The sequence below is a fragment of the Lepus europaeus genome, chromosome 20 (assembly GCF_033115175.1).
Source record: "Lepus europaeus isolate LE1 chromosome 20, mLepTim1.pri, whole genome shotgun sequence".
Taxonomy (NCBI): Eukaryota; Metazoa; Chordata; class Mammalia; order Lagomorpha; family Leporidae; genus Lepus; species Lepus europaeus.
In genome coordinates, this window is record NC_084846.1 from 22,803,726 (window position 1) to 22,825,056 (window position 21,331).

Genomic DNA, 21,331 nt, shown 5'->3' on the forward strand with positions numbered 1-21,331 from the left:
TTAAAGCCTCAACATCTGGGATCAGCATTGTGGCACAGTGGGTTGTGATGCCACCTGTGATGCCAGCATCTTATAAGGGCTCTGGTTCAAGTTGTAGCTGCTCCACTTTTCAATCCATCTCCCTGCTGATGCACCTGGGAAAGCAGTACAAGGTGGCCCAAATTCTTGGGCCCCTGTAACTCAAATGGGAGACAAGGATGGAGTTCCATGCTCCTGCCTTGGCCTGGCCCAGTCCTGGCCCTTGCGGCCATTTGGAGAGTGAAGTAGCAGATGGAAAATCTCTCTCTCTCTCTCTCTCTCTCTCTCTCTCTCTCTCTGATTCTTCCCCTCTCTTTAACTGTGCCTTTCAAATGAATACATAAATAAATCTTTTTTTAAAAAGCCTTACCATCTATAGACAAGATGTCTGTTGGAATTTCTTGATTTACTGACAATAGCCCTTTAATCCACATGAAATACTAACTTTGTAGATCCTGACTGAGAATCTTGAAAATCTGTTAGTTCCTTTTTTTTTTTTTTTAAAGGTTTATTTATCTGAAAGAGTGACAGAGGAGAGACAGAGAGAGGAAAAGATCTTCCATCTGCTGGTTCACTCCTCAAATGGCTGCAAGGGCCAGAACTGACCCAAGCTGAAGTCAGGAGCCTGGAACTCCATCCAGGTCCCCCACATGGGAGGCAGATGCCCAGATACTTGGGCCATCTTCCACTGTTTTCCTAGGGTACATCACCAGGGAGCTGAATCAGAAGTGCAGCAGCCCAGCCTTGAACAGGTGCTCATATGGGATGCTGTAATCACAAGTGATAGCTTAATCTCTGTGCCACAATGCCAGCTTCTACTTTAGTTACTTATAGTAATAGTAGTCATAGCTATGTTCGATTTGGAAAAATATATAGAAAAATAGAACAGAGAGAATCATTTCTATTCCCATCCAAAAGGCAACTGTTTGCAGTTCTATATGTCACCAGTCTTTATTAAAAGAATTTAGAGACCAATGCGATTAAAACCCCAATCTATGCTCACTGGGGCTGGAATTCTTATTAGTTTTTAAACATTTTTGAACCCCAACAGCTAAAATGAAGCCTGGTGCTTAGAGCTCAAAAAATGTATATTGCTTTGATAAACTATATAGTTTATTTTAAATTTCTTTCATTTTATTATTTTAGGAATTCGTTAACACAGATTCTCAGGATCACACCAAGTGCATGATAATCATTACAACACAGTTCTCCTCAATTCTCATGTTAATATGATATTAATACAAATAGAACATTCAATGTAGTTCATAGAAACAATTCTAATAATATAGATATTTCTCCTTATCTCCTTCCCTCTAAAGGCAGAGAGACAGAGAGCTCTCCCATCCACTTGTTCACTCCCCAAATAGCTGAAATGCCACAGGATCTGTAGCCAGGAGCCTCCCCGGGTCTCCCATGTGGGTGCAGGGCCCAAGGACTTGGGCCATCCTCCACTGCACTCCCAGGCCACAGCAGAGAGCTGTACTGGAAAAGGAGCAACCGGGACAGAATCCGGCGCCCTCACCGGGACTAGAACCCGGTGTGCCAGCGCCACAGGCAGAGGATTAGCCTAGTGAGCCGTGGTGCCAGCCTAGAGCTTTTATTTTCTAATATTTAATAGAAATCATAAACCATCTTACTTTAATATTTGTTCCTATTTTTGCCTGGTTAATCACTCACTATTGAGGATTTATATTATTTTATAGGAAATTTCTATTTTTGTGTAATTTAAGCAAAAGCGAAGCCTTGTGGAGGGATGCATGCTATATGCTGTTTAAGTACTTTGAATGGGTGATCAAATTTATTCCATACTGTGATAATTTCCACTTCCCAAAGAGGGGACTGAGGCAGGGGGAAGTTAATAGCTTCCTCAGAGATATGCAGGAAGAAGAATGGGACAGACATGCAGCCACTGGAGCAGATTTTGAAAAGTGTCATGCCCATGTGGCAGAGTCCATTTCTGGGAGGATTTTTCGCTGCTGTTGCTGTTGCTCCCAGATTTTAAGTCTTCCAAATAATTTTTTTTTTTTTCAGTTACAAATTAGGTTGCTTCTATGTTGGTTCTTTTCTTGCTTTTTCGTGTCCCAGTAATAACTGGTTGGTGCTGAGGAGTGCCTGAACCGTGCAGTCCACTCTGCCACAGCTTCCCCTTCAAAAGCCCAGTTGTCTATGAATTATCCTCTTTTTCTTAGCTATAAGACTTTGCGGGCCCCTTTGGGGAAGGGGCGTCCTCGGAAGAGTCCACTGCCACTTTGGCAGGGACAGTGAGCAGTGCTGTAAACAGCTGGCACATCTGGACATTTCCCCTGCTTGTGGCTCTCTTGGTCAAACCACTCCTTCAGAAAACAGTCGTTTTTATCTCCTAGGAGTGGTGCTGAGAATGTTATACACATTAACTCGTTTAATTTTTACAGATTTAAAGTTGAACTTCTGTTATTATTAGAGCATCAGATCTTGTTTGCATACTTGACTTTGACTAAATACTTGGCCCAAGTTTCCTGACATCCTGCCCTTTTGTTTGTGTCAGGAATGAGGTGACCAAAATATATCTGATTCCTGGGTGAAGCCCAGCGCTCAGAAACTTGGCCACGATCGCTCCTTGCCCATTGGATCCGGCGCCCGTGCTGTGGCGCACATCATAGTCTCCCACAATAAAACGCAGACTTGTAGTCTTCCTTTGCTAGGTCCAATAGCCCTGTAAATGCATTACAGGTTTACTTTTTAAGGTAGATTACATCTTCCCACTGTGATTTAAAAAAAACAACAACAAATGTTCACAAGTGCTCAAATAGAGTTGCAGTGAAGGTTTTCTCTTAAAATATGACGTCTTTCAATAGGGTTGCATTTTTTTTGGTCCAAATAGACTCGATGTTTGTAAGTGGTCCAGCATAATACATTTTTTTTTCTGAATCACTTTGGTACCAGTGAAAAATGGAAGTCATCTCTTTGGAAAAAGGGAAATGCGGGGGTTCTACCAGAGAACACCGCTGGCTGTCATGAATTTCCCACCCGGCCCATTCATCACAACCAATGCTCAGAAGAGGGTTGTCAACAAACAACCAGAGTCAGTGCCACGGGGTTTGTCATGCCGGGTGCACTGCCTCTCCTCTTCTGCGTGTCTTCAAACCAGTGTGCTGATTTCCGTTCCCCCCTTTCTCTCTTCCCGGCTCCACAGTGGATGTGAAGTCTGAGGTTCCTGTGGGGCTGGAGCCCATCTCGCCCTTGGACCTGAGGACGGACCTCAGGATGATGATGCCCGCCGTGGACCCCGTGGTCCGGGAGAAGCAGCTGCAGCAGGAGCTGCTTCTCATCCAGCAGCAGCAGCAGATCCAGAAGCAGCTCCTGATTGCCGAGTTTCAGAAACAGCACGAGAACCTGACGCGGCAGCACCAGGCTCAGCTTCAGGAGCACATCAAGGTAGCAGAGGTTTCTTTGTCTGTGGTCTCTTCCCCAGGCATCTGCACGGTGCCCCGGGCGCGCCCGTGGCGGGCATGGGATGAAGGGAGTTTCATCGTGGTTAGGACACGCAGGTACGGCTTAAAGGACATTTTGATCATACTAAGGAAAACGTTGGGCAAGTGTCTTCTGAAAACCTGCTTTGCTGTTTAGAAGGGCTATTGTGGCTTATTTTGAGGTTGTTAAAGCAAAAATACCTGAGCTCGAGTAATTTGTAAAAGAGGCTTATTTGGTTCGTGATTCTGGTGGCTGGAGGGGCCTTGACAGGCGGTGCCAGTGTCCGGCCAAAGGCCCCCATGGAACCATGGCAGCGTGGGAGAGAAGCTGAAAGGGCGCCAGCCATGGGCAAAAGGAGAGATCACAGGGCGGGAAGCTCGCTGTTTAGATAACACTCCAGTCTCTCTCTCTCTCTCTCTCTCTCTCTCTTTCTCTCTCTCTCCTCATTCCCTCACTCATTCTCTCTCAGGGGAACCAGTCTGCTCTATTCCCACAAGACCATGTTAATCTATTTCTGAGAGTGGAAACCCCATGACCTAATGAACCTGCCAGTGCGTCCTACCTCTTACAGGTTCTACCCCTCACCACCACACTGGGGACTAGGGACCCACTCTGACAAGGTGTCGACCAGAACAGGGCCTCTACCACTCTGTCCTCCATTGATCATAGACTCCAGCATGGGGAGTAGTAGCTTCTTACCCTCATTTTGGATCCTGCCCACCATGATTTTTCTCCTTTACCTTGTCTCTTCTCCAAGAACAACATCAGCCCTGAAAAATGGGGTACATGCACCATTGACCAGGGAGGTTGAATTCGTTACTTCTGTGAATACAGAGATGGTTTTTCCCCTTTCAGTCTTTTGTCTAGAAGTATATATTCTGAATATATCCATATCTGCTTATAGAAGAAACTCATAATATATATTCAAGATAATAACATAATAAAAAGCTCAAGGTATTAATATATGGGGAAGCTGGTTCAAATATTTCCAATGATTTTATAGACTTGTAGAAAAAAATTTTTGAAGCAAATTTGGGAGTTGAAAATTTGAGATTTAAGGTGTTTAAGTTATTCTTGGAGACATATATCCATATCCCAGAATTTTTTTGATGGCCAGTTTTATTACTAGATTATTTCAGATGTTCTGTATATTTGTTTTGTTATCTTCAGAAATTATTATTACTTCACCTTTATTTGTAACATGTCTTTGAACTTTTTAAAAAAATCATTTGAAGATAAGGGTGTTTTAAAGTGATTAAGTATATATTTAATTTGAATTTCATTTGAAGTATATATTTAATTTGAAATTGAATTTAATTTGATTAAGAACATATTTAATTTGAATTAAGTATATATTTAATTTGATAGTGGTTTGAAAGTAGCGAATATTTATAATTTCATTTTATATCCAGTTCCTTCAAAGATGTCTTGACTATGCTAATTTGTTAATGTAAATTTTTGTTATGTTATGTCCTATTCTATTGTTTTGTAAACACTTAACAGTTTCTTGATATCAGGATTACACACACTAATGTGGGGATAATACAGATAATAATCTAGCTGAATATTATATAATTTTACCACATCAATACTACAATGCTTGAGAAGGCCAAAATGCTCTTTTCCCTGTGTTCCAAGCTCTGCCAGAGTCTTTCTCAGCCTAGCATACCTAGATTATTTTTCTAAATACTTGATATAAATAAATACATTTTTATCTTTTACTAGTGAACTTTAAGAACTCTTGCATGTTATTAACCTAAAAGATGTCTTATTTCTAAGAGTGAACATTTTCTTTAGGTCCTCCATGGAATCTGTAACTTGTAGTTCTGTTTTGAAGTATGGGTCCCCATCAGGTAGTTCATAGACCTATTTTTGAACGAATGCTTAAACTTTGGACCTTTGAAGCAATAATGGGCATATTAATATCTAGATCTCTTTCTTTGGTCCATCCCAGCATGCATATGGAGTGAAATTACATTTCTCTCCATACTTTAAGATCTACGGATCTATGTAGTTTAATTAGCTGCTGTATGTGAATGCTGTTGCCCTGAGTACAAGGCAAGTTATTTCTTTATGATTGGTGCATTCTGTAGCTGTAAAATTAAGTTTTTAGAAGGTAATTATATATTTGATTTTACTCCAAAGATAATAGTAGTAAGTAGATAATTGTACCTTTGGACCAAGCACAATTATACAGCAGGTGTATTGAAGCCTAAAAAATATTGGAAAATAGACTCCTGAGAAATAGAGGATTTTGAGGTAGCCTAAAAGAAGTTTTAGCTTTTAAAATGGTTATCTAAAGGAATAAATTGTTTTCACAGAAACTGAGAGCATACTTAAAATTTTCTTTTGTGATTAGCAAATTTTCATTTTTTATTTAGTTCATCACAGTCTTATGAGTAAGGCTAAAAGATGATGCTTGTAAATATACTCTTTTAGGTTTTACTTCTATTAGACAGACATAATACATGGTAGATAAACTAAATTAGCTTTTTTGAATCTTTGGCTTCTTTAATAATCAAGAGCTGTTGAGTTAGAGTCTGTCGTCCCATTTTTCTACCTTGTAAACTGACGTAGGGAGAAATAAGGTAATGCTTCAAGGTATACAGCCAGTAAGGGGTTGCTCCAAGATTCAGAGTCTTGCCTTGAATGCCTCCAAACCTCTAAAGTCACCCTACCTGTCTCCTACCTCTGTACATTTGGAAATGGAGGGGTGAAACTTTTCTATTTTTAAATGTCATTTCTGCAGTCTTTGGTAATACATAGCAGGTAGGATAATTGTGAGCTTTTCTAGACCCTGAGGCAGATTAAAGTTCAATTGTTCTGAAACTCTGGGGAAGCACTGAATAAATTTGTCCAACTCTAATATCTATGTAGAATTAACATTAAGGCAGAGTTTAAGCGATTGAGTATTCTGCTGCAATGGAAGACCTAAAATCATTCACTGAGGGACCGGTGTATCAGAGCTAAAACAGCTAAGAGCCGGGTAGCGTGGGTAACCGGAAATGCTACTAGCCATGTGCTCCTGGGAGTCAGCCTTTTGTGTTTGACAGAGTGTGGGCTCCAGTTGGCTTCCTGATGTCGCTCTTTATAACTTCTCTCTGTTGTTCGGTTATTTTTCAGTATAAACTCTGAGTTACCTTACAGATGTAAAAAAACAAATTATATACTCACTTTGCTAGTATCTATAATTACAAATGGTAATAGTAATACAAATGAGTGCGGTTCAAACCTAAACATTTTCTGCCTTACGACTCTGATGCACGCGGCTGATTTTTCTGTGTATTAAGGACAGGGGAGTCAGGTTCTGAGCAGTTTAGTAGCTTGGCCAAGCCCTTGTCTTGTAATGTTAAAGCCCAGGTGAAACTCAAGGGCTTCAGTTGTCCTTTTGTGGGCACAGTGACTGTTCTTCATAGGAAACTGTTAAGAATGCCTCATATTCATCTTATTCGTTGCTTGGAAGTGAATTCAACAGCTGCAGAGAGCCAAACAATAATGCATTAAAGTGTGGTTTTATGGAAGCAATACTTTCCTGACTAATGAAGATTTATATGGCCTGAGTGAAAGAATAACATTTTTTTGCTATTCTTAGGGAAGAACCTATTATGGATATATCGATTTACATTAGTCTCTGGAGACCTTTATACATTTTTAAAACATTTTTGGCGTTTGTTCTATTTGTTTCATGCTGTGTGTTTTTTAAAAAAATAAGTTAACAAAAGTGTAAGAAAAAAATGTTTGTTATTTGCATATTTAAGAATTTATACTAGGACAGGAGGTAGATTTTCTCCAGATCAACTCATATATCACCATTTTACTCACTTAGATGATTTGTGTGCCATTTCTCAACTGAGAGCTTTGATTGTTTATTTATAGTGGAGAAATGTTGTAAAATGGATTTCTGGGCAGTGCCTTCCACATATTTCATGTGGACAAAGCAAAATTAGTGAGGGAGACTAAAGATTTAATTGATAGAGACAAAAAGACCTTAGCGAAGTGAGTAATTGATTTTGATCGGGAAGCACAGGTAAATGGAGCTACTTGGAAACTTGCTTGTTGGTGACATTAAGACCATCGTGGCATTACTGGCTTGTGTTCTGATTGAATGATGTATGGAAAAGCGGGTCAACTATAAAGCAACCGAGTTCCGCCAGCTCATAATGTTGGTCAGTGCTAACGATGAAGCCTAAAGAAATTGCACACTCTCATGTCTTTCTCTTCTCGCAAGTTGCAACAGGAACTTCTAGCCATAAAACAGCAGCAAGAACTCCTAGAAAAAGAGCAGAAACTGGAGCAGCAGAGGCAAGAACAGGAAGTAGAGAGGCACCGCAGAGAACTGCAGCTTCCTCCTCTCAGAGGCAAAGACAGAGGACGAGAAAGTAAGAGGCGCCAGGGTAAACGATGGACTCTTCCCTCCTTTAGCCCATCGCCATTCAGAAAGAGGCCTGATAAAGAGTGCAGTTAAACTTGCCCAGGTTGTCGGGGTTTAATTCAGGGAAGGAATCGTAGACGCACGTGTAAAGCCTTAACCCTCACCTGCCGGCCCCTTGATCTAGACTGCAGAGTTCCTCAAGGAGTCAGCGTGGCGCTGTGTTGGCAAAGACGCTGATTTCCCTTCTTGTGAACATAGCCCCTCATATCAAAGCAGTCCAGGATAAGCCCCTTTGTTTAAGAACCCTGTTAAGTCCACGTCCCCTCTCTTGGCTTTCCTTCCTCCTGCCTAAGCAATAATTGCTCCTTAAGTCAAGCCATGGCCGCTTGGAGTGTCTGCCTGCTCAGATTCTTGCAAAAAGAACTCTCCACAAGAGGGAGACATAGCCAAATAATTCCTCTCTAGTAGGTCAGTTCAAAATCAGGTCGTACAGAGGTTTAAAATGTGATGACTTGGACTGGAATTGTCAGCAACATTTATTTGCTTAATACTCAGAGGGGCTTAAAGAAGAGTTAAATTTTTCAAACCAGCAACTCAGGTCATTTTAATGTGTTTAAGGGATAGAGTATGGTGCCCAAGATTCTTGATTTCTAGAACTGTTTTTTACGTCAGTGGTGTTTTTTTTTTTTTAAAAAAAATATTAATTCTGGGAATTCCTTTTCTGCAAAAGCAATTAAATAAGCCATTGATGGTCTCTTGAAAATTGGCAGTTTCAAAGCATCACTGTGCCATTTTCTAAAGCCTGGCTAGACTCTGGTTTTTCTTTTCATAGGAAACTTTCTATGCTGTGAGCTGTGATGTTGTTTCTTCATCTTGTTAAATATGCCAAGGCAGGAGAGGACCGGGCTCACAATCCATATCTGTTTCTGTGTCTGTGTGTGTGTTTCAGGGGCAGTGGCAAGCACAGAAGTAAAACAGAAGCTTCAAGAATTCCTGTTGAGTAAATCAGCAACAAAAGACACTCCAGCTAATGGCAAAAATCATTCCGTGAGCCGCCATCCCAAGCTGTGGTACACGTATGTTGAGTGCTTGGCAGTATTCACTCGCAGGGGTTGTGGATTTCGCCAACCTAGGCATAAATCCTGGGTCTGCTGTAGCTCAGTGGCCCTGGGCAAGTTCCTTTTGAATTCTCTAAGGGTGGGTTTCCTTCTCTGTAGAAGAAGCATACTGGTCAGACCTGCCCCCTAGAAATAATATGATGGAAGCCATCACGGACAGCTGTGCTTAATCAGTGTTAGTTAGTACTGAGCTCTGAAGAGCAAGGACCTACGCGAGAAGCCTTCACAAAATTCATGGAACGTAATAGTATAGAAGAAGTATACATGGTTTCCATTTTTTTTATTGCAGCAAAATAAAACTTAATTTCCAATCTTATTTTTCCTGAGATTTTTCAAGCGCCTTGGATGTGTTCTTTGTTGAATGAGTAACAGACATAGGGGATAGGACGTAGAAATTAACTTGCATTTTACATTTTTCTGTTCTCAGATGTAATATCTGTACAGTAATCAGTGAAGATTTTGCAGACTGATTTTTTAGGCTTTTTACTTAGCTAGATGTAAAAAGGTCAGAACTCTATAAATTGATTTGTTTATTTTTATGTATTTGAAAGGCAGGGCAACAGAGAGAGGAGTGAGAGGGAGGAACCCAGAGAGAATGGCAAGATGTTCTAGTTGCTAGTCAAAGCCAGGAGCCAGCACTACATCCGTATCTGTCATGCGGGTGATAGGAATGGAAACATGTGAGCTCTTTGCTAAAGCCTCCCAGGGTGCGCAGTGGCAGGAAGCTGTTTGGGAAGCAGAGGCAGGACCCAATCCCAAGATGTGGGCCCAGGTGGCAGCCTTTCCATGTGCCACAGTGGCTACCCTAGTTAGAGAGAGTTTTAAAATGCGTAAGATATTTGCCTCAGCTGAAGAAAACAAAGAAAGAAAGGATGAAAGGGAAAGAGGGAAAGAAAGGGAAGAGAAGGGAATTTACCCCTGCCCAGCTCACCTCATTTTTTCTCATACAATAAAAAACTAATTTGGCTGTGTCACATAAGCTGACAACAATGATACAACAAGCTGTAGCACTACAATTTTGTAAATAAGTCCCTTAAAGATGTGTTATGCAGTACACAATTCATTGTAAAAATATAAAGAATGTCATGTTTTTTCTTTTAATCAGAGCAAATAGCTAATTGGCTAATCTTATTTAGATAATGGACTAGCAGTTAATAGTTTAATTTCTCTCATAAATGTATTTACTGAATGAACATAGGCTTTTATAATTACACATTTTTTAAATCTGCCAGTCACATCGTCAGTATAGGAAATTAACACTTAATTCTGTTGTATTGAAATTGTCAGCCTCACAAGAGCCAGGAGTTTTAGATCAAGAGTTACTGTATTTGCAAGCATATTTTGTGGGTGTCTCCCCCTTCTCTTCTTCCAAAACAAATAACCAGCAGATCCCAGAATGTTTTACAAGTATTTTAAAAACTATTTACATAATTTCTATTGTGCATATGGGCTGATTCGAGAAACCAATTTCTGAGGAAATTTTCAAACGTTCAATTAATATCACAAAATATTTTAGCCAATAGCATTTTGTTACCTAAAATTACATACATAATTTATAACTAATTGATAATTCCTTCAAAAGTAAAGTCTGCTTTTTTTTTTTTGCTTTTTTTTTTTTTGACAGAGTGGATAGTGAGAGAGAGAGAGACAGAGAGGAAGCTCTTCCTTTTTGCCGTTGGTTCACCCTCCAATGGCCGCTGCGGCCGGTGCATCTCGCTGATCCGAAGCCAGGAGCCAGGTGCTTCTCCTGGTCTCCCATACGGGTGCAGGGCCCAAGGACTTGGGCCATCCTCCACTGCCTTCCCGGGCCATAGCAGAGAGCTGGCCTGGAAGAGGGGCAACCGGGATAGAATCCGGCGCCCCAACCGGGACTAGAACCCGGTGTGCCGGCGCCGCAAGGCGGAGGATTAGCCTGTTAAGGCACAGCGCAGGCCTAAAGTCTGTTTTAAGAAAAGATTATGTCATATTGTAATGAGAGACTGCTACGTGCAAACAGTTCTTCAGCTGAAAGTTCCTTAGCTATTCTGCTGCGTATATGAAAATACTTTTAAAAGTTTATGAAAAATGGAATTAAAACATAAATTTATTTTAATGTATAATATGAAACTCATCTCTGTGAATAGTCTTCAAGAAGATCTTGGAACTGCATGTTATGAGAAAAGTATGTCAGAAATTTTGCACCAAAATAAGCTTATATTTTAATTGAATTTTCCATGAACTTGTGAATTACCCTCATTTCACACACGACTCTTGGATGTTATTTAGTGATTCTTTCTGGTTTGGAAGGAACAGAACTTGAGTAGGATGAAACTTCGGAAAGCTATAAATCACTGATTTATGGAATCTGAATTTAATGCCGCTTTGGCTGGACGTAGCTAGATAAAATATAAACCAGATAATTTTTGAGAATGTATGAGTCTAATAAGTGACACTGGGAAAAACAATTATGGTGGTGGTAGCACCCACCATGTCCTGTCCATTCTTTTCGACATATGTAATAATTGTAGATGTTTACTTTCACTGGGTGATCTACATTCAGACCTAGGAGCTATGCTGCGGTAACACCACTGTAGCTCTTACTATATTTACCCAAGACAGAGAAAATAGTTGTAAAACCCTCCCATATAGGAGAAAAAAACACTTCCATATAGGAGAAGAGTCCCAACTCTATACCTTTGGACCTGCTATAGAAGTCAGGAGATCTGACCCTGCTGGTGCAGTATTGTGTTTTCAGTATAAAAGCTGACCTCGTGTCCTTGTCTGTACTTCTTAGCAGTTCTTAAAGAGGAAGTCCTTGACTGTGAGCACCATGATGCCTTTTCACTATTGTGCCTTTTAAGGAAACAGAACCCAATAATCTCAGATTGTCAAAAGCTCGGGCTGCTGGTAAATTCTGTTAGTGAGTGAACAAACGTTTCTATGGGCCTGTATGACCAGTCCGTGTATCATTCCATCACATATTGCTGCAGTGAACATGGGCACGCGAGGCTGTGGTTTGTGTACACGGAGAACATAAACACAGCTGAGGCACGTGTCCAGCATGTGCAACTGATTATTGCTGACCCGCCCACTGGAAAATGCCAGAGCCAATAGTAAACCTTCTTTGCCTCTTGCAGGGCTGCCCACCACACGTCATTGGATCAAAGCTCTCCACCCCTTAGCGGGACGTCACCATCCTACAAATACACATTACCAGGGGCACAGGATACCAAGGATGATTTCCCCCTTCGAAAAACTGGTAAGTTGCTTTTAACAAGAACCTCACCTGCTCTTGTGTAGCATGTGTGTAGCTTCATTTTACTGCACCTCTAAAGAAAATCAAAGGATGTCAATCATACACATTTTACCCCTCCCTGTCTGCTGCAGAAACATGCGCATAAGCATATACCTGTGAGCGCATACACACACACACACACACACTCCTGCTAATTTCTGTATCAGTTGATCTATATAATCAGAATATCTGTTTTTTAAATTTGCAAGTTTATTGTATTTGGATTTGAGCCCAATTATTTTCCTATTAGCAATACAGGGTACAATGAAGAAAATTAGATTTTTGATTTTGCAGAAACTTTACTTCATTAGTCAAGGCCTCTATAATTTTCTCCCATTATGCGTTTTTCTGCCGAGTCTCAGCCATTTATTACAAAAAGTGGGAATAATAACCTTTTTACCCCCTGACAAGTGTCTTAAAATCCTATACTGTAATTGTTTATCTGATAAAAACAGGTAAGGCCCAGGCTACATCTGAGGAAGTGACTTGCCTAACATCTCACAGATTCCGGAGAACTCAGAGTGAAGATCTGTACCTAAAAACCCCATGCACTTGTGTTAAAAGTTGATGAGCAGAACTGGGACAATGAAGCTTGTATTTGCAGTTTAGTCAGCAGCCCTGGACTGATTTTGTTTTCCCACCTTCTCCTTCCTACACTGTCTGATATGTGTGTATTTAATGTTAAATGTTCTAACTACTGTAACATACACACACACACACACACATATGTATAAACTTTAGCTATTTTACATAGTTTTTGTGTACATTCTGTTCTAAATCTTACAATGTTTGCCAAATATAGTCCTTTAGAGACAGGTTTTTTTAAAAGTTTTATGGTCCCCACTGATCTGAAAAAGTATTCATAGAAGATGGTTTCATGTCTCCTTGAAGTTTAGGTCTATGTAATTTGTATATGAAATACACAGAGCAAAAAATAATTTCAATACTTATATTCCTTTTCCCACGCAATTTTGAGTAATTAAAATTGATATGGATTGTAAAAACACATGCTGAAGCTACTTTCTTTCATATAATTGGCTTGTATCATCATGAAAGCTTAAAAATATAATCAGTCATGAGTAAACATTTATTACCTACCACTTAGCCCATATCACACTAGATACCACAAAAAGGATGTTTAAACATTATAAGCGATCGATGCCTTTTTTTGTATAGTAGCCTAAAGATTTTTGCATTTTAGCTCTAAAATGATAGGTATAGTACAATACTTTAAGAGTAACCTATGCAAAGGCAAGAACTGAGTTTTACATCTTGCACCAGAGTTTCACACTGTGATCTACAAGGCAGATTGCCTTTCTTATAAATAAACTCTGGGATAAAAGAGCGAAAGCAGAGTAGGCCTCTATCCACTTCTGAGACAGGGAGTATAGTTTATGAAAATTGACCCATAAAGGACATGAGTTTTAGAACGTGGGACTTTCATCTACAGCCTTGACATTTGGTTGTGCCAATGGCATGTGTGGGAGCTATTGACAGAGATTATGTGAGTATTGCCCCAGGCCTCAGGGCAGTGACTGGCATGCAAGAATCCAAGGAGTCGCTAAAAGGAAAGAAAATACTGAGTCCCCTTATGGTAGGAGGTTGCTGATGAGTGATTCAGTTACATTCACAGGGCAGGATTTGTGTCCTGCTGAGCACAAAGCCTTTGAATATATTCTTACCACTGAGAGATGGAAAACTGACTGCCGAGCTGATGCTGACTTTGAAAGGAGGTGGCATTTGAGAGCCCTTTGCATCCAGAAAGAAAATCTGAACTGTTTCTCAATATGTAAGGACCAGTACTAAAAAACTATACTTTGTGTCCCATGGTTTCCATGAGGACAAGCTTAGAGTTTTTCCTTGGTAAAGAAGGAATCACAAGTTGCTACTGGAAATTCTCCATCTGCAACAAAATTCAAAGAGAAATCCTGCTCTGGATATACGTTTCAAACCTTTATCCACTTTGTGCAAATATCCCGGATACTTTCTGGGCCTGCTTATGTGATATCTATATATAGTGAAAAGCATTGGTCTTTCCCAGCAGTGTATTTTCTGTATTTGTCCAATATGTCAGGTTGCTTCCTTTTATATTGAAAATCTGATATTTATGAAGTGTCAGGCTGTTGATCTGTAAAACCAAACATTTTCAAGCTTTGTAGCGATAAAGTTCTTGAACAGCCGTTAATACTTTAATATCTCTATAGGGGTTTCAAAATATTCCTTAATTCAATTCTCATTGTCTGTTTAGGAAAAGTACGATATAATTAAATACAGATGTTTCCTATACTATATATGAGACATTTAGAGATCCCCTTCATTAATTATAAATAGGTGAAAGTCTTCCAACTTATAGAAATATAATCTACTTGGCATATTTTCAGTTCCATTGTGAGAAAATTTTGACATGTATTTACGTTATATAGAGGAGCATTGATAGGTTGTCAAATAATAATTTTTGCTTCTGTCTTTGTTACATTTCGGTAACAGTCATTACAAAGAAAGTAAACCATGAAGTTTTACCATTATAAGACATACGTGATGATTAGGGCCACTGTTGAAGATAGCTATTGTGTAAAGCTGCACCATAGTAAATAAAATCTACAGTAGTGTCATTGATCATGCACCACGGTAAATAAAAACTAAAGTAGCATCACTGATCCCAGAGCGTAAATACCAGGACAGCTGTTAGAGTCATCCTTTTCTATTGAAGCCAGATTTGCAGCTCTGTTTTTAACTTGCGTTGCATAGAACTCCATCACAGGTTTAGATGAGTGGATTATATCTTTTGATCCGCATATAATCCTAACCACATTTAATTTCTTTTGTATCTATATTCATACTGAATTGCTAATATGTACTTAGCAAGATGTAAGGAAGTAAAGCTGGAACCAGGGGAAGAAGAAAAGTCCCAAAGATCTTAAGTTGATTAAGGCTGCCCCAGGGACTTCCCTGAAGCACTAAGCCCAGTTTGGAACCTGTCCTGACCTCTGGGGACCTTTCCAGACAGCACCTACCCAGGAACAGTCAACTACAGAGGCTCCTCTGCCCGCAGACAGCTGACCTTTGCCATGCAAAGTGGACCTTTACTTCCTTCCCCGTAGGAGAGCTGGGTTGCTCCTAGAATGTGGGCTTTTGAGAAACATCAGAATAACGCTTAGAATTGGCTCTTCCTAATTCACTCTCTTTTTGAATGTAGTGACTGAGTGTCAGTTTGCTCCTCCTCTAACAACTGGTCTTTCTATCACGGGTCTTGAAGTTGAGAACCGGGTAATTGTTTTTAAGTTTCACATTATTGTCCACACTTAAAGTACCACTTCCTTATAGATTGACACTCTGTGATTTCTTTTGCTTCATAAGGCAAGGATGTGTTGATGTGGAAATTTGGAATATTTTACAGAATTTCATATTTTGAGTGAAAATAGTGTCATGTCTGTAGTAGGTAACATTTTTTTCCCCTTGTATAGTACAGTGTTGGCCTGATAAGGAACTATAATCCAGGGAGAGGAAGCTTCTGGGTTAGACACCATTGAAATAGTATACATTTCTCACAGTTATTGCTGATGTGGTGACTTTGAACTGACCTTCAAAACCTTCAAAATCATTTGAAATGGATTCTGTTCCAGTGAGTGTGTGCATATGTTTCATAAAATGGTATGACAAAATTTTCTAGAGGTTTTATGCTCCATTATATTATTGAGGTTTTACCCAGTGAACTTTGCCTTTCTTTGAATGTTACAGTCTTTCCATTAAATACTTCTGAACACAGTGAGTTGGCTTGCTAGATTAACCTCTAAAAGTGCACAAGCCATATAAAGCTTGGCTTGGGCTAATGAGACTGTTCCAGCCCCACTGAAATATTCATTTTAATGGTCAACAGCACTGGAATAAGACTCAGAGATGGAAAGGGTCCAAAAATAAGTTAAGGGTTTGGAAGGCCAATGTCATTTTCCACACTGAGTAAATTGGAAAGAAGCAGAGATGAGATATATAGCTTATGACTCTCCCTTCGGAATGGCCGTTATGTTGTGGTACCTTGGTGACCTGTTCAGGTTGCTATAATACAAAATTAAGACACAGAGATTTAAAAAAAAAAAAAAAACCTGTCTCCATGTCCTCCCATCTGTGTCTTTCTTACGTTACATACACACATACCTAGATGAAAATGCACACATTTCTATAAAGAGAGCAGAAAGATAGCACTTATGCTTATATAAACATTTGCCTAAAATATTATTCCAGGGGTTCAGATGCTGCTTGGTCCACATCCCATATCTGAGTGCCTGGGTTTGAATCTTGACTATATTCCCAGTCCCATCTTCTTGCAAGCATACACCCTTGGAGGCAGCTGGTACGTAGGTTAAGTACATGGGTTCCTGCTAGTCTCATGGGAGATCCAAATTGAGTTCCTGGCTCCTGGCTTTGGCCTGGCCCAACCGCAGCTGCTGTGGGGATTTGGGGAGTGAACTAGTGGATGGAAACACTTTGTCTGTATCTTGCTGTCTTTTTGGGTTTCAAATAAAATGACACCAAATGAATGATTGCTATTAATTTAAAAAAAATCATATTCCAAATTGACAAACACTGGAATGCTTTGACATATCTTTATATTCTGTCTTAGCCACATCAGTGTGACTAATCTTGCTTGAAAGGATTGAAGTGTGTTTCTCACTGTGAATTTGACACAAGTGTTCTCCGCGTTGAGAGGTAGTATGGTACTATAACACAGGCTTTCAGTTCACACACACCAAGTAGAAATCTGGGTCCTCAGTCATGGGTCATTAATTTGCCCTCCTCAGAGCATGATTCCCACATCTGTAAAGTGAGGATAACGATTGTACTTGATGTGCAATTCTTTTGAGGATTCAATTAAGTATTGCCTATACAGCACTGGGAAGAATCCTTAATATTTATTAAGTTCTTAATCTTTGTTTTTTAAAGATTTATTAATTTATTTGAAAGAATTACATACATACGGAGAGAGAAAAAGAGAGAGAGAGGGAGAGCCACCTGGTTTACTCCCCAGGTGGCTGGAATAGCCATGGCTGGGCCAGGCTGAAATCAGCAGCCATGAGCCCCATCCAGGTCTTCCACATGGGTGGCAGGCACCTAAACACCTTGGCCATGATCTGCTGCTTTTCCGGAGGCAGTAGCAGGGAGCCGGATTGGAAGGGAGCGGCTGGCACAAGAATTGTCGCTCATATGGGATGCCAGGGTTGCAGGCAGTGGCTTTACCTGCTGCGCCACAATGTCAGCCTGAGTTTTTTTTTTTGTTTGTTTGTTTTTAAGAATTATTTTATTTATTTGAAAGACAGAGGAGTTACAGAGGGAAGTAGAGCCAAGAGACAGAGAGAGGTTTTCCATTCTGCTGGTTCACTCCCCAAATGACCACGATGGCCAGAGCTGAGCTGGTCCAAAGCCAGCAGCCAGGAGCTTCTTCCGGGTCTCCCACGCAAGTGCAGGGGCCCAAGGAGTTGGGCCATCTTCTATTGCTTTCCCAGGCCACAGCAGAGAGCTGGATCGGAAGAGGAGCAGCTGGGACTCAAACCTGCATCCGTATGGGATGCCGGCGCTGCAGGCTGGGGCTTTAACCCGCTGCGCTACAACACTGACCCTCAGCCTGAGTTCTTAATCTTGACTTTATGCTTGTGGCTGATTAAGAATTAAGTCTCATTTACATTCCTAAGGTTAACTCCAAGTCCTTTATCTTGTAGGAGGTCTCGTCAACATCTTGCAGTTCTCTTGCCTTCATTGACCACTAAGCGGAAGAAAAAGTGATATTTTCTTTATAAGCCATGTGCAACTCACAAGGCTGATGTCAAAGTGAGAATAAAGGCATTGGTTCATTTTGTACATTCCCTGGCATTTCAGAGGCCAGTATGGTGCCCAGAAGTGGTGCAGGCTTGTCCCTGAGCTTTACCATATGATGAAGTGTAATTGGTGCTCCATAGTAATCAAGCCCAAACTGAGTTTGAATTTCTTCTTGTGATTTCAGTTTTAAATAAACAGATGTTTATTTAATGTTTAAATAATATTTCATGTTTAAATAAACAGATGTTACATTTTGAACAGTTTTAGATTTAAAAAAAAATTAGGCAGATATTAATGTATTACTACCTCATACCACTCTCTGGTTTTCTACTTTTAAAATTTTGTCCATTTTTGTAATTAAAAGGCAGAGTGACAGAGACAGAGAAAACTCCCATCCACCACTTCATTCCCTAAATGCCCACAATAGCTGGGGCATGTAGGCAGCAGGGTCTCAAATACTTTCGCCACTACCTGCTGCCGTCCAAGGGTGTGTTGGCAGGAAGCTGGATCAGCAGTAGAGCAATGCCTTGAACCCAGGCACTTGGACATGTAATGCAGGCATACCAAGGAGTGGCTTAACTGCTGAGACCAATGCCCACCCAGTTTTCGGCTTTTGTTCATGTCTTGCATTACTGTGTTAAAATTGCTCCAGTTTTTATACCTCTGTTGAAACATTATTATAAACACAGTCCATAGTTTAAGGTTTAACAAATACATAATGTCATGTCTTGGGATTACCATTACAATACACTACAGGATAGTTTCGCTACCTCCAAAATTCCCTGTGTGTAATCTACCCATCCCTTCCTCCACTCGACCTCTGATAACCACTAATTTGTCTGCATAGTTTTACCTTCCACAGAATGTCATGAAGTGGAACCATACAGTATGTGGTCTTTTCAGACTGGCTTCTTTTACTTGGCAGTGTGCATTTTATATTTCTTTTTGTGACTTGAAGCTCCTTTATTTTTATTGCCAAGTAATATTCTATTTTGTGGATAAATCGCAGGATTTTTTTTTCTAATCAGTCTGCCTATTGAAGAATATTTTGGTTGCTTTCAAGTTTTGATGATTATTAATAAAACTGCTATAAACATCCAGGCGTACATAATCAGTTGGGTAAATACTTGAGCTGGATCCTATGGTAAAGATTGTGGTTAGTTTCATAGGAAACTGCCAACCTTGTCTTGCAAAATGGCTGTCCCATTTTGCATGTCTACCAGCCATGAATCAGAGTTCCTATTGCTCCACACTCTTGCCAGCATTTGCCAACTTCAATTTCAATTTTTTAAAAAGTTTTTATTTAATAAATACAATTTTCATAGGTACAACTTTAGGAATCTAGTGTTTTTCCCCCATACCCACCCTCCCTCCCCAACTCCTGTCCCACCTCCTACTCCCTCTCCCATCCTATTCTTCTTTAAAATTAATTTTTAATTAACTTTATATACAGAAGACCAACTCTATACTAAGTAAAGATTTCAACAGTTTACACACACACACACACACAATGTAAAAAGTACTGTTTGAGAACAAGTTTTGCAGTTAATTCTCATAGTACATCTCATTAAGAACAGAGGTCTTACATGGGGAGTAAGTGCACAGTGACTTCGGTTGTTAATTTAACAATTAACACTCTTATTTCTGACCTCAGTGATCACCTGCGGCTCTCAGTTTCGATTTTTTAAAAACTGTCTAATAGTGGTTTGTCATTATAGGTTTAATTTAGAATTCTTTAATAAAATGTGGTGCTCAGCATCTTTTCATATAATCATTTGCTTTCTGTGTGTCTTTTTTGGTGAGGTGTTCATGCATTTTACACATTTTTCATTGCTTTTCTTGTTTTCTTATTCTTGAGTTTTAGGAGTTCTTTGGGTATTTTGGATACACACTAAATAACTAGTTTGTAAATATTTTTCACCCAGTTTGTGCAATTTGTTCTTTATTTTTTTTTATCTGTGTCTTTTTGGTTGAAAAAAAAATTATTGGGGCCAGTGCTAGGGCACAGCAGGTTAAGCCACAACCTGTAGCACCAGCATCCCATATGGGTGCTGGTTTGAGTCCCAGTTGCTCCACTTCTGATCCAGCTCCCTGCTAATGCACCTGGGAAAGCAATGGAGGGTGGCCCAAGTCCTTGGGCCCCTACACCCATGTGGGAGGCCTCGAAGAAGCTCCTGGCTCTTAGCTTTGGCCTGACCCAGCCCCAGTTGTTGGGTTGTTGGCAGCCCTTTGGTGAGTGAACCAGTGGATGGAAGATTTCTCTCTCTTTGTCTCTCCTTCTCTCTCTCTGTAACTCTGCCTTTAAAATAAAGAAATACATCGCTTTTAAAAGGCATTTTTTAAATAAATAATCTTTATTTTAAAATGATTTTTTTAAGAAAGATATGTTTATTTATTTGAAAGGCTTCGTTGCAGAGGTGAGGAGGGAAGGTGGGAGGAAGAAAGAGAGAGAGTGTGATTGATTTTCCATTTGCTGTTTCACTCCCAAAGTGGCCAAGGCTGGGCAGGCCAAAGCCAGGAGCCAGGAGCTTCTTCTCCCATGTGTGTGACAGGGGCCCAAGCACCTGATCCATCTTCCACTGATTTCCAAGGCACATTAGCAGGGGGCTGGATTGAAAGTGGAGCAGCCAGGACTCAAACCGATGCCCATATAGGATGCCGGTGTCACAGGGCTGCTGGCCTCTGACTGGTGCCAGTGTCACAGAACTGCTGGCCTCTTACTAGTGTCTTAAAGTTTCATGTATGAGTGTTCTCTCTCATGAATCACACTTTTAACTTTATATCCAATAGCTCATCGCAAAACACAAGGTCGCTTTGATTTTATCTTGTTATCTTCTAGAAGCTGTTTAGTTTTACATTTTATATGAATTAATTCTAATGAAAGATATGAAGTCTTTGTCTAGATTTGTTGTTTCGCATTTGGATGCCTACAATTATTGGAGAGACCGTCATCCTTTCTGTCTTTGCTCTTTTAAAGAAGATCAACTCCCTGTATTTGTGTGGGGCTATTCTGGACTCCCTGTTCTTTTCCATTGATCTGTTTTCTGTTAATTCCACACAGCCTTGATTATTATGGCTTTGTAGTAATTTTAAAGTCAGGTTGCGTCATTCCTCCAACTGTTCTTCAATATTGTGTTGGCTAATATGCATCTTTTGCATTTCCATATAAACCTTTAGTATGCCTTGATACCCACCAAATAAATATGGAGATTTTGACTCAGAATATATTGTATCTATTGATCAAGTTTGAAAGAGTTTTCATTTAAGCATTGTTGTTCTACCCATGAACAT

At 40.0% G+C, this 21,331-nt stretch overlaps 1 protein-coding gene across 3 annotated transcripts in view; it reads left to right on the plus strand.

The window, feature by feature from the left end:
• The window catches only part of HDAC9 (histone deacetylase 9), a 528,728-nt gene that overhangs the window by 93,578 nt on the left and 413,819 nt on the right, over positions 1 to 21,331 (plus strand). For all 3 annotated transcript variants that reach the window (XM_062178442.1, XM_062178443.1, XM_062178441.1), the window contains 4 exons: positions 3,191 to 3,432; positions 7,697 to 7,847; positions 8,790 to 8,916; positions 12,075 to 12,196. In XM_062178442.1, the coding sequence (XP_062034426.1) occupies positions 3,191 to 3,432; positions 7,697 to 7,847; positions 8,790 to 8,916; positions 12,075 to 12,196 (642 nt within the window). The remainder of the gene's footprint in view (positions 1 to 3,190; positions 3,433 to 7,696; positions 7,848 to 8,789; positions 8,917 to 12,074; positions 12,197 to 21,331) is intronic.